This window comes from Stomoxys calcitrans, chromosome 1 (genome assembly GCF_963082655.1).
Source record: "Stomoxys calcitrans chromosome 1, idStoCalc2.1, whole genome shotgun sequence".
Classification (NCBI taxonomy): domain Eukaryota; kingdom Metazoa; phylum Arthropoda; class Insecta; order Diptera; family Muscidae; genus Stomoxys; species Stomoxys calcitrans.
The window spans coordinates 38,638,554-38,652,532 of record NC_081552.1 but is presented as its reverse complement, the minus strand read 5'-3'; the positions used below and the strand labels follow the sequence as shown (position 1 = coordinate 38,652,532).

The 13,979-nt window shown below is 40.8% G+C and overlaps 1 protein-coding gene across 1 annotated transcript; it reads right to left on the bottom strand.

Annotated features, from left to right (window-relative positions):
• Positions 1 to 11,517: 11,517 nt before the first annotated feature.
• LOC106094887 (membrane-bound alkaline phosphatase) lies at positions 11,518 to 13,124 on the bottom strand. The gene has a single exon (XM_013262122.2). It carries the CDS (start codon positions 13,112 to 13,114, stop codon positions 11,519 to 11,521), a length of 1,596 nt encoding a protein of 531 aa, XP_013117576.2. The 5' UTR covers positions 13,115 to 13,124; the 3' UTR covers position 11,518.
• Positions 13,125 to 13,979: the final 855 nt, after the last annotated feature.

Here is a 13,979-nt window from a genome sequence, read left to right as displayed (position 1 = left end):
AGCCCTTTTATTACACGTTTTTACTGTAATTTGAAACAGTGAGTTGTTTTAAGCCCCCCTGTGACTTGTATAAGAGTTCTCGGCCTGAATCAAATATGATCCAGATCAGCCCATATTTGGATATGGGTAAATTTAGGTTTGGTTTAAAAAAAGGTGCGGATATTATCCGCTCCATGCAACTGTGAACATACACCTAAGCCAGTAATCGGCTTGATGTGCGCTCTAAATACTAAAAAGTAACCTCGAAATTTGAAAATCTAGGTCAGGAATTCCGTGCTGTTTACAATATCCCTAATTGTTTTCCATACCACACCCTTAGTAGATTTATGTCTGGTATTGTGTCCCCACCTAAGTGACTGTATCTGTTAGCCGCTGAAGGCGGGCAATGCCATAGGAAATTCTCCAACGTCTCATCATCTTCCCCGCATGCCCTACACATGCTATCACTTGCCGCACTGATTTTGTGTAAGTGACCTCGTCGTTCTATGTCTCCTGTTATGATACCGAAAGCTTTACTGAAATCCTTCTTGCTTCCTTTCAGTAATAGCCACGTCTTCTCGCTGCTTGCTTCCTTTCAGTAATAGCCACGTCTTCTCACAATGCGGATCTCCCAATGGGATTTTTGTCATCCTTCCGACCGTTTCACTGTTCCCCAGTAAAACATGCATTCGTAGCCCACGCTCTTAAATCGGACTGCATCGACCCGAAAGGTTTCGGGCTAACCAAGTTGGGTGACGGCAGTTCTCTGGCCTTCACTGCCAAATCGTCTGCTAAGGCCCGGCACACAAACAATGCGGATCGTGCCATTCTCCTTCTTACACTCCAAGACTGTTCGTGAATTTGTCGTCCTGGTTGTTATTGCCCTTATGGCCAGTTTACTCTCGGTAAAGAGAATGTGGAGCGTTAGCTCCACATTATCTCACGCATTCTGTGATCGCCCGGATCTCCACCTGCAGGATCATATTATGGTCAGGCAGTCTAAAACAAATCTCATTCCCTGGGTTCTCAATGTAAACCCCCAGGCCCATTCATGTTCTCTGAACCTATTGTATTATCCATACGTTGCACTTTTCTCCATCGCAGTCCACCAAACTACTAAAGAGTAAAATGTTAGTCTTTTCCAAGCATGCAACAAATTTTGTCTTCTAAAGGGTGATTTTTTTGAGGTTAGGATTTTCATGCATTAGTATTTGACAGATCACGTGGGATTTCAGACATGGTGTCAAAGAGAAAGATGCTCAGTATGCTTTGACATTTCATCATGAATAGACTTACTAACGAGCAACGCTTGCAAATCATTGAATTTTATTACCAAAATCAGTGTTCGGTTCGAAATGTGTTCATTCACCGTAACGTTGCGTCCAACAGCATCTTTGAAAAAATACGGTCCAATGATTCCACCAGCGTACAAACCACACCAAACAGTGCATTTTTCGGGATGCATGGGCAGTTCTTGAACGGCTTCTGGTTGCTCTTCACTCCAAATGCGGCAATTTTGCTTATTTACGTAGCCATCATCGCTGAACAAAATTTGTCAAAATTTGAACACATTTCGAACCGAACACTGATTTTGGTAATAAAATTCAATGATTTGCAAGCGTTGCTCGTTAGTAAGTCTATTCATGATGAAATGTCAAAGCATACTGAGCATCTTTCTCTTTGACACCATGTCTGAAATCCCACGTGATCTGTCAAATACTAATGCATGAAAATCCTAACCTCAAAAAAATCACCCTTTATAACAATCAGTGAACGGCGTTATTTTGGTGAAGGTCCCTATGAAATGATAGCAGCTGATTTTAAGTGCTACATTCTCCACACGATGTAAGAAATACAACATTTTCCCACACTCTGTACCCAACACTGTTACAAGCGAATATATATTTTTGGACACACGAACACAAAATTTCATTTTCGGTGGAAAATATCGAAAAAGCATTGGTCTAATGGGCCTTGGATTCAGGCCCCATTTCGAGCCTACGGCCTGTCTACATAGTGCTCAATTTCTGTAAGCCTTCCCTGTACGCTCCTGAATATGACACTTCCAATTCAGTTTCCTGTCCAAAATCACACCTAAGTATTTGACCTTGTCAGATATCGAAATAGTTCCATTGAGGAAACGTGGTGCGTCAAATTGGCCCACCTTCGTCTTCCTCGTGAACAGGCATATTTCAGTCTTCTCTGGGTTAACATTGAAACCCCTAGGTCTAGCCTAGTCGTATGCCATCTGCAGGACCTTTTCGGCCCTTCTGCATTGCTCGGTTGGATCCTTACCCGTTAGAATTATTATAACATCGTCTGCATAGCAGACGGTTTCAAATCGCTCCTCAGTCAGCATTCATAATAGGTTATTTATAGTGGTCACCCATGGCAGTGGCGATAAAATGCCGAAGTGTGGCGTGCCCTGTGCTACTTTTCCACTTATATTTATGTCATGAGATCCACAATGTATCAACCTGTTCCCTAACATATGGTCTACCAATCTCAAAGGACCTGGTCCACCCGATACTGGTCTAAGGATTGGATTAGTGTGTCGGTCCGCACATTGTTAAAAGCCCCCTCTATGCCAATGCATACCGCCAGTGTGTACGGCTTGGCATCGAAGGGTTCTTCTATTTTATGAACAACCTCGTGCAGGGCAGTCTCCACCGACCTTCCCTTGATATAGGCATGCTTTTTATACCCACCACCGAAGGATTGGGGTATATTCATTTTGTCATTCCGTTTGCAACACATCGAAATATCCATTTCCGACCCTATAAAGTATATATATTCTTGATCAGCGTAAAAATCTAAAACGATCTAGACATGTCCGTCCGTCTGTCCGTCTGTCTGTTGAAATCACGCTACAGTCTTTAAAAATAGAGATATTGAGCTGAAATTTTGCACAGATTCTTTTTTTGTCCATAAGCAGGTTAAGTTCGAAGATGGGCTATATCGGACTATATCTTGATATAGCCCCCATATAGACCGATCCGCCGATTTAGGGTCTTAGGCCCATAAAAGCCACATTTATTATCCGATTTTGCTGAAATTTGGGATAGTGAGTTGTGTTAAGCCCTTTGACTTCCTTCGTCAATTTGGACCAGATCGGTACAGATTTGGATATAGCTGCCATATAGACCGATCCTCCGATTTAGGGTCTTGGCCCATAAAAGCCACATTTATTATCCGATTTCGCTGAAATTTGGGACAGGGATTTGTGTTAGGCCCTTCAACTTCCTTCGTTAATTTGGACCAGATCGGTACAGATCTGGATATAGCTGCCATATAGACCGATCCTCCGATTTAGGGTCTTAGGCCCACAAAAGCTAAATTTATTATCCGATTTTGATGAAATTCGGGACAGTGAATTGTGTTAGGCCCATCGACATCCTTCGCCAATTTGGCTCAGATCGGTCCAGATTTGGATATAGCTGCCATATAGACCGATCCTCCGATTTAGGGTCTTAAGCCCATAAAAGCCATATATATTATCCGATTTTGCTGAAATTTGGGACAGGGAGTTATGTTAGGCCCTTCGACTTCCTTCTTCAATTTTGCCCAGATCGGTCTAGATTTGAATATAGCTGCCATATAGACCGATCTCTCGATTTAAGGTTTTGGGCCCATAAAAAAGGCATTTATTGTCCGATTTCGCTCAAATTTGGGACAGTGCTTTAAGTTAGGCTCTTCGACATTTTTATGCAACTTGGCCCAAATCGGTCCAGATTTGGATATAGCTGCCATGTAAACCGATGTCTCGACTTAAAGTCTTGGCCCCATAAAATTCGCATTTATAATCCGATATGACTGAAATTTGACAAAGTCTTATGTTAGGCTTTTCGACATCCGTGTCGTATATGGTTCAGATCGGTTTATTTTTAGATATATCTACAGTACTTATTAGTATTTGGTCCAAATCGGAACATATGTTGATATAACTGATATGGGGCATAAGGTATGGAAGTTTCACCGAATTTTGATGAAAGGCGGTTTACATATATACCCGAGGTGGTGGGTATCCAAAGTTCGGCCCGGCCGAACTTAATGCCTTTTTACTTGTTGTATTTAAGCAGTTCGCTAGATTTCCTACTCTTTATCATACCCAGCACAAATTCTAGCATACCAATGCGCATTTTGTATGTTTAATAAGTATGCATGAAACTATAATATAATGTAAAGTAGTATTCTTTAAAAATTTAACAAAAAATATGGATTTAACATGCTTCAAAGTATGGTCAAGACGAATTTGTCTTGCACCCATAATGCTTCTGATCAGCGGTTGTTCAAGTAAAACAATTCGTGCTTCACGAAAGCTAGAGATTGGCATGCTCTTTATCCGCTTTACAAAGACTTGAATGTATTCAGTTGAATTTGTGAACTCGGACAAAAACGGTATACTTTGTTGTTGTTTTATATTTTTTAACGCAATATTTTTTACACCCACTACCGAAGAATAGGGGTATACTCATTTTGTCATTCCGTTTGGAACACATCGAAATATCCATTTCCGACCCTATAAAGTATATATATTCTTGATCAGCGTAAAAATCTAAAACGATCTAGACATGTGAGTCCGTCTGCCTGTTGAAATCACGCTACAGTCTTCAAAAATAGAGATATTGAGCTGAAACTTTGCACGGATTCCTTTTTTTTTTGTCCAATGGCAGGTTAAGTTCAAAGATGGGCTATATCGGACTATATCTTGATATAGCCCCCATAAAGACCGATCCTCCGATTTAGGGTCTTAGGCCAATAAAAGCCACATTTATTATCCGATTTTGCTGAAATTTGGGACATTGAGTTGTGTTAGGCCCTTCAACATTCTTCTTGAATTTTGCTTTGATCGGTCCATATTTGGATATAGCTGCCATATAGACCGATATGCCGATTTAGAGTCTTAGGCGCATAAAAGCCACATTTATTATCCGATTTGGCTGAAATTTGGGACAGTGAGTTATCTTGGGCCCTTCAGTGTCCTTTGTCAATTTGGCTCAGATCGGTCCAGATTTGAATATAGCTGCCATAAAGACCGATCCTCCGATTTAGGGTCTTAGGCCCATAAAAGCCACATTTATTATCCGATTTTACTGAAATTTAAGACAGTGAGTTGTGTTGGGCCTTCAACATCATTTGTCAATTCGTCACAGATCGGTTCAGATTTGGATATAGCTGCCATATAGACCGATCCTCCGATTTAGGATCTTAGGCCCATAAAACCCAAATTTATTATCCGATTTTGCTGCAATTTGGGACAGTGGGTTGAGTTAGGCCCTCCGACATCCTTCTTCAATTTGGATCAGATCGGTCCAGATTTGGATAAAGCTGCCATATAAACCGATCCTTCGAGTTAGGGTCTTAGGCCCAGAAAAGGCGCATTTATTGTCCGATGTCGCCGAAATTTGGGACAGTGAGATGTGTTAGGCCCTTCGACATCCTTCTTCAATTTCAATCAGATCGGTCCAGATTTGGATATAGCTGCCATATAGACCGACCTCTCTGTTTAATGTTTTGGGCCCATAAAAGGCGCATTTATTTTCCGATGTTGCAGAAATTTGGGACAGAGAGTTAAGTTAAGCCCCTCCACATATTTCTCCAATTTGGTCTAGATCGATCAAGATTTGCCTATTGCTGCCATATAGACCGATATCTCGATTTAAAGTCTTGGCTCCAAAAAAGGTGAATTTATAATCCGATTTAACTGAAATTTGACACAGTGACTTATGTTAGGCTTTTCGACATCTATGTTGTATATGGTTCAGATCGGTTTATTTTTAGATATAGCTATTTAAAAGACCAATATTTTGTTATACACAATTGAACAGTGACTTGTACTCATTAGTATTTGGCCCAAATCGGATCATATTTCGATATAACTTTATTTTTTATCCGATTTCGCTGAAATTTAAAACAGTGAGTAGTTTTAAGCCTACCAGCATATGATTTAAATAAAGTTCAGATCGGCCTATATTTAGATATAGCTGCCATATAGACCGATCTGCCGATAAAGGGTCTGAAGCCCATAAAAGCTATATTTTTTATCCGATTTCGCTGAAATGTGAAACAGTGAGTAGTTTTAGGCCTACTAATATCTGACCCAAAAATAGTTCAGATCGGACTATATTTAGATATAGCTGTCATATAGACCGATCTCCCGATAAAGGGTCTGAAGCCCATAAAAACTTTTTTTTTTTATCCCATTTCGCTGAAATTTAAAGCAGTGAGTAGTCTTAGACCTACCAACGTCTGACCCAAATATGGTTCAGATCGGATTATGTTTAGATATAGCTGCCCTATAGACCGATCTCCCGATAGAGGGTCTGAAGCCCATAAAAGCATTATTTTGCTATCCAATTTCACTGAAATTTGAAACAGTGATTAGTTTTAGGCCGCCAGCCATCCAACCAAAATATGGTAAAAATAAGACTATATTTAGATATAGCTGTCATATAGACCAATATGCCGGTTAAGGGTCTGGAGCGCATAAAAGCTTTATTTATTATCCGATTTTGTTCAACAGTGATTTCTATTTATAACACCACTCAATGTCCGTGCCGAATTTATGTGCAAAAGTTATCCAATTTTCATTGGATTGTGACGAAAGGGGGTTTACATATATACCCGATGTGGTGGGTTTTCAAAATTCGTGTCTATTGAATTGCAACTAGTTATTTATACACTTAAAGATTTTGTCCTCACTCCATCTGCCACTTGGGTACAAATTTGAATGACGCACTCCACTTTAAAATATTTATCACTTGATACCCCATTGTTTTAATGGGTCAAATAAACTATTGGAGGCGACTTTAGGAGATAAAGCACCATCTAGATTCTTGGACACAAAGTTTAATGTCATATTTGTAATATGCTACCAAATGCCTTTAATTTGAGGCTCATATAGCTAGGATCAAATTATATTCCAATTTGAGGGTGGGGCGACCACCAATTACTTGGACCTCATTTTTTTCATATTTGTAGTCTAGTCCCGAATACCTTTCATTTGAGTCCCATATTGATATTTACGTCCAATATATTTGTTTGAGGGAGTTTTGTTGTTGGACGACCCCTTGCATACTTCATCCCAATTTTTATACCCTCCACCATAAGATGGGGGGTATACTAATTTCGTCATTCTGTTTGTAACTACTCGAAATATTCGTCTGAGACCCCATAAAGTATATATATTCTTGATCGTCGCGACATTTTATGTCGATCTAACCATGTCCGTCCGTCTGTCCGTCTGTCCGTCCGTCCGTCCGTCCGTCCGTCCGTCCGTCTGTCTGTCGAAAGCACGCTAACTTCCGAAGGAGTAAAGCTAGCCGCTTGAAATTTTGCACAAATACTTCTTATTAGTGTAGGTCGGTTGGTATTGTAAATGGGCCATATCGGTCTATGTTTTGATATAGCTGCCATATAAACCGATCTTGGGTCTTGACTTCTTGAGCCTCTAGAGTGCGCAATTTTTATCCGATTGGGATAAAATTTTGCACGAAGTGTTTTGTTATGGCATCCAACAACTGTGATAAGTATGGTTCAAATCGGTCCATAACCTGATATAGCTGCCATATAAACCGATCTTGGGTCTTAACTTCTTGAACCTCTAGAGTGCGCAATTCTTATCCGATTGGAATTAAATTTTGCACGACGTGTTTTGTTATGATATCCAATAACTGTGCCAAGTATGGTTCAAATCGGTTCATAACCTGATATAGCTGCCATATAAACCGATCTTGGGTCTTGACTTCTTGAGCCTCTAGAGTGCGCAATTCTTATCCGATTGGAATGAAATTTTGCACTACGTGTTTTGTTATGACATCCAACAACTGTGCCAAGTATGGTTCAAATCGGTCCATAACCTTATATAGCTGTCATATAAACCGTTCTTGGGTCTTGACTTCTTGAGCCTCTAGAGGGCGCAATTCTTATCCAATTTGAATGAATTTTGGCACGTAGTATTTTGTTATGATATCCAACAACTGTGCCAAATATGGTTCAAATCGGTTCTTAACCTGATATAGCTGCCATATAAACCGATCTGGGATCTTGACTTCTTGAGCCTCTAGAGGACGCAATTATTATCCGATTTGGCTGAAATTTTGTACGACGGATTCTCTCATGACCATTAACATACGTGTTTATTATGGTCTGAATCGGTTTATAGCCTGATATAGCTCCCATATAAATCGATCTCTCTATTTTACTTCTTGAGCCCCCAAAGGGCGCAATTCTTATTCGAATTGGATGACATTTTACACAGGTTTCCAACATATAATTTAATTGTGGTCCAAACCGGACCATATCTTGATATCGCTCTAATAGCAGAGCAAATCTTTTCTTATATCCTGTTTTGTCTAAGAAGAGATGCCGGGAAAAGAACTCGACATATGCGATCCATGGTGGAGGGTATATAAGATTCGGCCCGGCCGAACTTAGCACGCTTTTACTTGTTAAGGTTAACAAATCTTTGTAATTAAGACCTAATTGTTTACTTTTCAAAAAAAAAATCTTTTAGTACAAACCTTTATTCAGTGCACTGAAGTTTTGCGGCATCAGCCCTCCTCTCACCTTCAGGTCAATCAGTCTTTCCAGTGTTTTCAGCAAAAACGATGGCAGACTAACAGGCCTATATACTTCGTCGTACTGTGTTGTTTTCTTCCAACCTTGGGGATAGAGACCACCTTGACCTTCCTTCATGCCCATGGTATGTAGGACCATGCCAGCCCCGCTCGGAAAATCCGCTCAAGCCTAGGCAGGGTGACTCCAAGGGACTCCTGCAGCAGTGCCGGGATAATTCCGTCAGATCAGGCCGACTTAAATGGCCGGAAAGTGCGGACTGCCCACACTATCTTCTTCTCGCCAACGATGTTCCTGATGAGGTCATCCGTTAAGGCCGCATATGCAGGGACTTTGATAGTAGAGTACGAATCATATTCCAAAGTTTAGAATAACGTTGATCCTGTAAGTAAGAACTATTGTATCGGTTATAGTTTGTATTTGAACACATACGATAAACAAATGAAGTAATGTAGTTCCGAACAAGTAAAAAGGCGTTAAGTTCGGCCGGGCCGAACTTTGGATACCCACCACCTCGGGTATATATGTAAACCACATTTCATCAAAATTCGGTGAAAGTATCATACCTTATACTCATATACCTCATACAGATCTGAACTATATACGACACGGATGTCGAAAAGTCGAACACAAGTCACTGTGTCAAATTTCAGTGAAATCGGATTATAAATGCGCCTTTTATGGAGCCAAGACTTTAAATCGATATATCGGTCTACATGGCAGCTATATCCAAATCTGGACCGATTTGGGCCAAGTTGCATAAATATGTCGAAGAGCCTAACACAAAGCACTGTCCCAAATTTCGGCGAAATCGGACAATAAATGCCTCTTTTATGGGCCCTAAACCTTAAATCGAGAGATCGGTCTATATGGCAGCTATATTCAAATCTGAACTGATCTGGGCAAAATTGAAGAAGGACGTCGAAGAGCCTAACCAAACTCACTGTCTCAAATTTCAGCGACATCGGACAATAAATGCGTCTTTTATGGCCCCAAAACCTAAAACCTAGATATCGGTCTATATGGCAGCTATATCCAAATCTGAACCGATCTGTGCGATATTGCAGAAGTATTTCAAGGGGCTTAACTTAACTCTCTGTTCCAAATTTCGGCGACTTCGGACAATAAATGAGTATTTTATGGGCCCAAAACCATAAATCAAGAAATCGGTCTATATGGCAGCTATATCCAAATCTGAACCGATCTGGACCTAATTGAAGAGATATGTCAAAGGGCCTAACACAACTCACTGTCCCAAATTTCAGCAAAAACGGATAATGAATGTGGCTTTTATGGGCCTTACACCATAAATCGGAGGATCGATCTATATGGCAGCTATATCCAAATCTGGACCGATCTGAGCCAAATTAACGAAGGATGTAGATAGGCCTAACACAATTCACTATCCCGAATTTCATCAAAATCGGATAATAAATGTGGCTTTTGTGGGCCTAAGACCCTAAACCGGAAGATCGGTCTATATGGCAGCTATAACCAAATCTGGACCGATTTGGGCCAAGTTGCATAAATATGTCGAAGAGCCTAACACAAAGCACTGTCCCAAATTTCGGCGAAATCGGACAATAAATGCCTCTTTTATGGGCCCTAAACCTTAAATCCAGAGATCGGTCTATATGGCAGCTATATCCAAATCTGAACCGATCTGAGCCAATTTAACGAAGGAAATCGAAGGGCCTAGGACAACACACTGTCCCGAATTTCAGCGAAATCGGATAATAAATGTGGCTTTTATGAGCCTTAGACCCTAAATCGGAGGATCGGTCTATATGGCAGCTATATCCAAATCTGAACCGATCTGAGCCAAATTGACGAAGGATGTCGAAAGGCCTAACACAACTCACTGCCCCAAATTTAAACAAAGTCGGATAACAAATGTGGCTTTTATGGGCATAAGACCCTAAATCGGCGGATCGGTCTATATGGGGGCTATATGCAGATATAGTCCGAAATAGCCCATCTTCGAACTTAACCTGCTTATGGACAAAAAAAAGAATCTGTGCAAAATTTTAGCTCGATATCTCTATTTTGAAAGACTGTAGCGTGATTTCAACAGACAGACGGACAGACGGACGGACATGTCTAGATCGTCTTAGATTTTTACGCTGATCAAGAATATATATACTTTATAGGGTCGGAAATGGATATTTCGATGTGTTGCAAACAGAATGACAAAATGAATATACCCCCATCCTTCGGTGGTGGGTATAAAAAGACCCATGGCTCAGGGCATCAGCTTTATAACATTTAAAGAAACATTCAATTTTAAATAGCCACTTCAGGGTGCCACATCAGCTCACCGAGCCAGATAGTATATTTATATATCTTTGTAAGGCGCATAAAAATCCGATTACAGGCTTAGGTGTGTGTCCATAGTGGCATGTGGCAAATTATATCCACACTCTCTTCTCAACCTAACCTAACCTTGTTAGGCGAAGGTGATTACTCAAATTAGCTTGAAACTTGAAACAGCAGTAGTAGCGTAAAAAGGGGACATTTTGTTCCCTAATAGACGTTTGTGTGAAAAATATAAATTTTAACTTTTATACAGCCAAGGGGACTCTTCAACTTAGCTTGAAGCTTGTAATTGCAGCAGTAGCAGAGATTTCTGTAGATAAAACCTTCATTCACCCTTGCACAAAAACCTTGGGAAAAGTCATGGCCAAATTTTAATCTAGCCAAAGGAATCATTTGATATTTATTAATCAGCTGATAGCTATAATAGAAGATGCACTCTGCCTTAAAAACCACATTTATAACTACTTCATCCTCTAAATAAGGCAATCAAATACTTCAAAGTCAATTCCCTTCAATTGTAATCACAGTCGTTTTGTTATCTTTATTTCGCTTAATCTCAATTAAAATTATAGTTGACAGGTACGGGAGCCACACACTTCAAATGGCCATCGGTTTGATGATATTTTAAAACGATTTTGTCCATTTCTTAAGCACTCTCATACTCAGATAAGATATCACAAACCTTCAAACCATCCCCAATGCAAGCAGCGTAGGCCATCATATGAGGTATGGCATTTTGTTCATACACCCCTGTGAAAAGATGGGCCCAAGGGCCTGAGGCAAACACACCCACATCTTCACCACCATGGGTTTCGTCGGCGAGAGGAACTGTGGCGGGGAAAACATCATGTGCCTCATTACGTAGCACCAATGAGGGGTCAACTCTTTTGCTCTTAGCAACATCAAAATATTTTGAATAACTCACACCATTGGCATAGCTCAAGGGTGAGTAGGGTAGACCATCTATATCGGAGGTACGTAGACTGAATATATCGGAACCACGTTCCTGATAACCGGCCACACTGAAAGTATGCGAATGGTCAGAGGTTACCACTATCAGGGTATCCTCCTCACTGGTCATGGCTCGGGCCAAGGCTACGGCCTGAGAAAACTCTTTTGTTTCATCCAAGGCCAAACGAGCTTTGGTGGCATGATGGCCCATGTCGATTTTACCTCCCTCTATGAATAGAAAATAGCCATTGTCCTCCCTTTGTTGTTGCATAAATTCAATGGCCTTTTTGGTCATTTGTTCCAAAGTGGGTTGAGTATTTAAGGGGTTGGCCACTGCATCGAGATGATAGTCCAAATGATCGTCATGGAATATACCCATCAAGCGTTGTGGTTTTGATAAATCCAAATTCTCCAACTCTTCCAGGGTTTCAACCAAAGTATTTCCAGGGGATTTTTGCAAATACTCCTCTATCAAATTGCGACCATCGGAGCGTAATCCATTTTCGTACAATTTTCCATCCAAGAAATTACTTTTGCCTCCCCCCATCATTAACTTAAGCTGGGAGCCTACCTCACCGTGCACTAGTTGATGGGCAAGGTCGGGCAAACCATGATCCTTACCACAATACTCCTCAATATCACTATCAGCTTCCCAATGACGATCGGCGGTATGAGCATAGACTCCGGCAGGAGAGGCATGTGTCACACGGGTGGTGGTCACAAGACCTGCAGATTTACCTGCATCCATGGCCCATTTGGCTATGGAAAAGACATGATGCTCGGTCTGGTTCATGGCTTGGCAATCATCTCTTAGAACTTGGGCATTTACACCTATGGTGCCATAATTGCCCTTAACGCCACACAAATAAGCGGTTGCCGTTGTGGCCGAGTCTGGGACTATTTTGTCTACACAATAGGTTTTGGAGAGTCCTGTATAGGGAAATTCTTCAAATGACAATTTTGTGTGCTCAGCTTCGATGTAACTTCTGGCAGCCACCAGGGTAGTCAAACCCATGCCATCCCCCAGAAACATAATGATATTCTTGGCTTTATTGGTATTCGGCTTGCGAGTTTGCTGTTGACGTATGAACTCCTTGCCTTGGTTAAGCCAAAATTCATTGGTATCCTCTCCAGCTCTTTGCAGGATTCTTTCTGAGGTCCCCACTTCTATGAATTTAGGATGCATAAGTCTGTCCTCATCCACATCTTTTTGGCTATCGCAGAGACTGGATTCAAGTGAGAAGATAAGGATTCCGAAGATGAAGACTTGTTGGGCCCAAAACCGATGCATGTTGGCTTAACTGTGCTTCTCTCTACTTCTAATGTTAAATTCTAACTGTGGCCATATATTGCCTTCCATGGCCTTATATGGTTTTGGTTGCTATTCAAAATGTCATATCAAACTTTAGTTGTCAATTAAATGTCAATTAATGTTGTTTTTAATAAACACGTGACAATGTTGAGCCATGTTATCTCAACATAAAATTTAAACGAAATATAATCACTAGAGATTAGCTACATAGCAGAGGTGGGAAGTCTTAAGTTAATTGAAATCTAACTAAAGTTTAGACGATAATAGACATTCAAAATGGGAACATATAAAATAGTTTCACTGAGTCCGGGCCAAACATATAAACCTAGGCTAGTCATTGGTGTTTTATTCTTCTAGGATTAGGTTAGGTTAGGATAGGATGATTTGATGGTGTCCGTGCATAAGCGTAGAAAGGCCAATTTGTTGACGGGATAAAATCATTAACATCTGTCAATCAACAGTACCCTTCGTGATGCGGATGTCGAATGGAATTTGGGTGTGGACCACTTCACTTTGGTGGCTTTCTTGGACATAGAAGAAGTTGAAGTCTATGTATGGCGTCATAAGCGTAGAAAGGTCTTCGGGGGGTTAGGCTAAGCACCCCCAGAAAATGTTCATGGTTTTCGTTAAAATTAGCTTATTTAATTGGTATTCAAAGGGTTTTAGCCCTTTCCCCCCCCCCCCATACCAACGAAGTTGGGCTGGCTTCGCTAATGCTTGGCGCTCTGATGGACATGAGGGTCCCCCTCTTTTAGTTAGATACGATTCTGAAAGGCCGGGTAGATATTTCCTTGAAATTATGGAAGAATTAAGCTGAGGTGTAAGCAAAAACGTTTGCAATTTC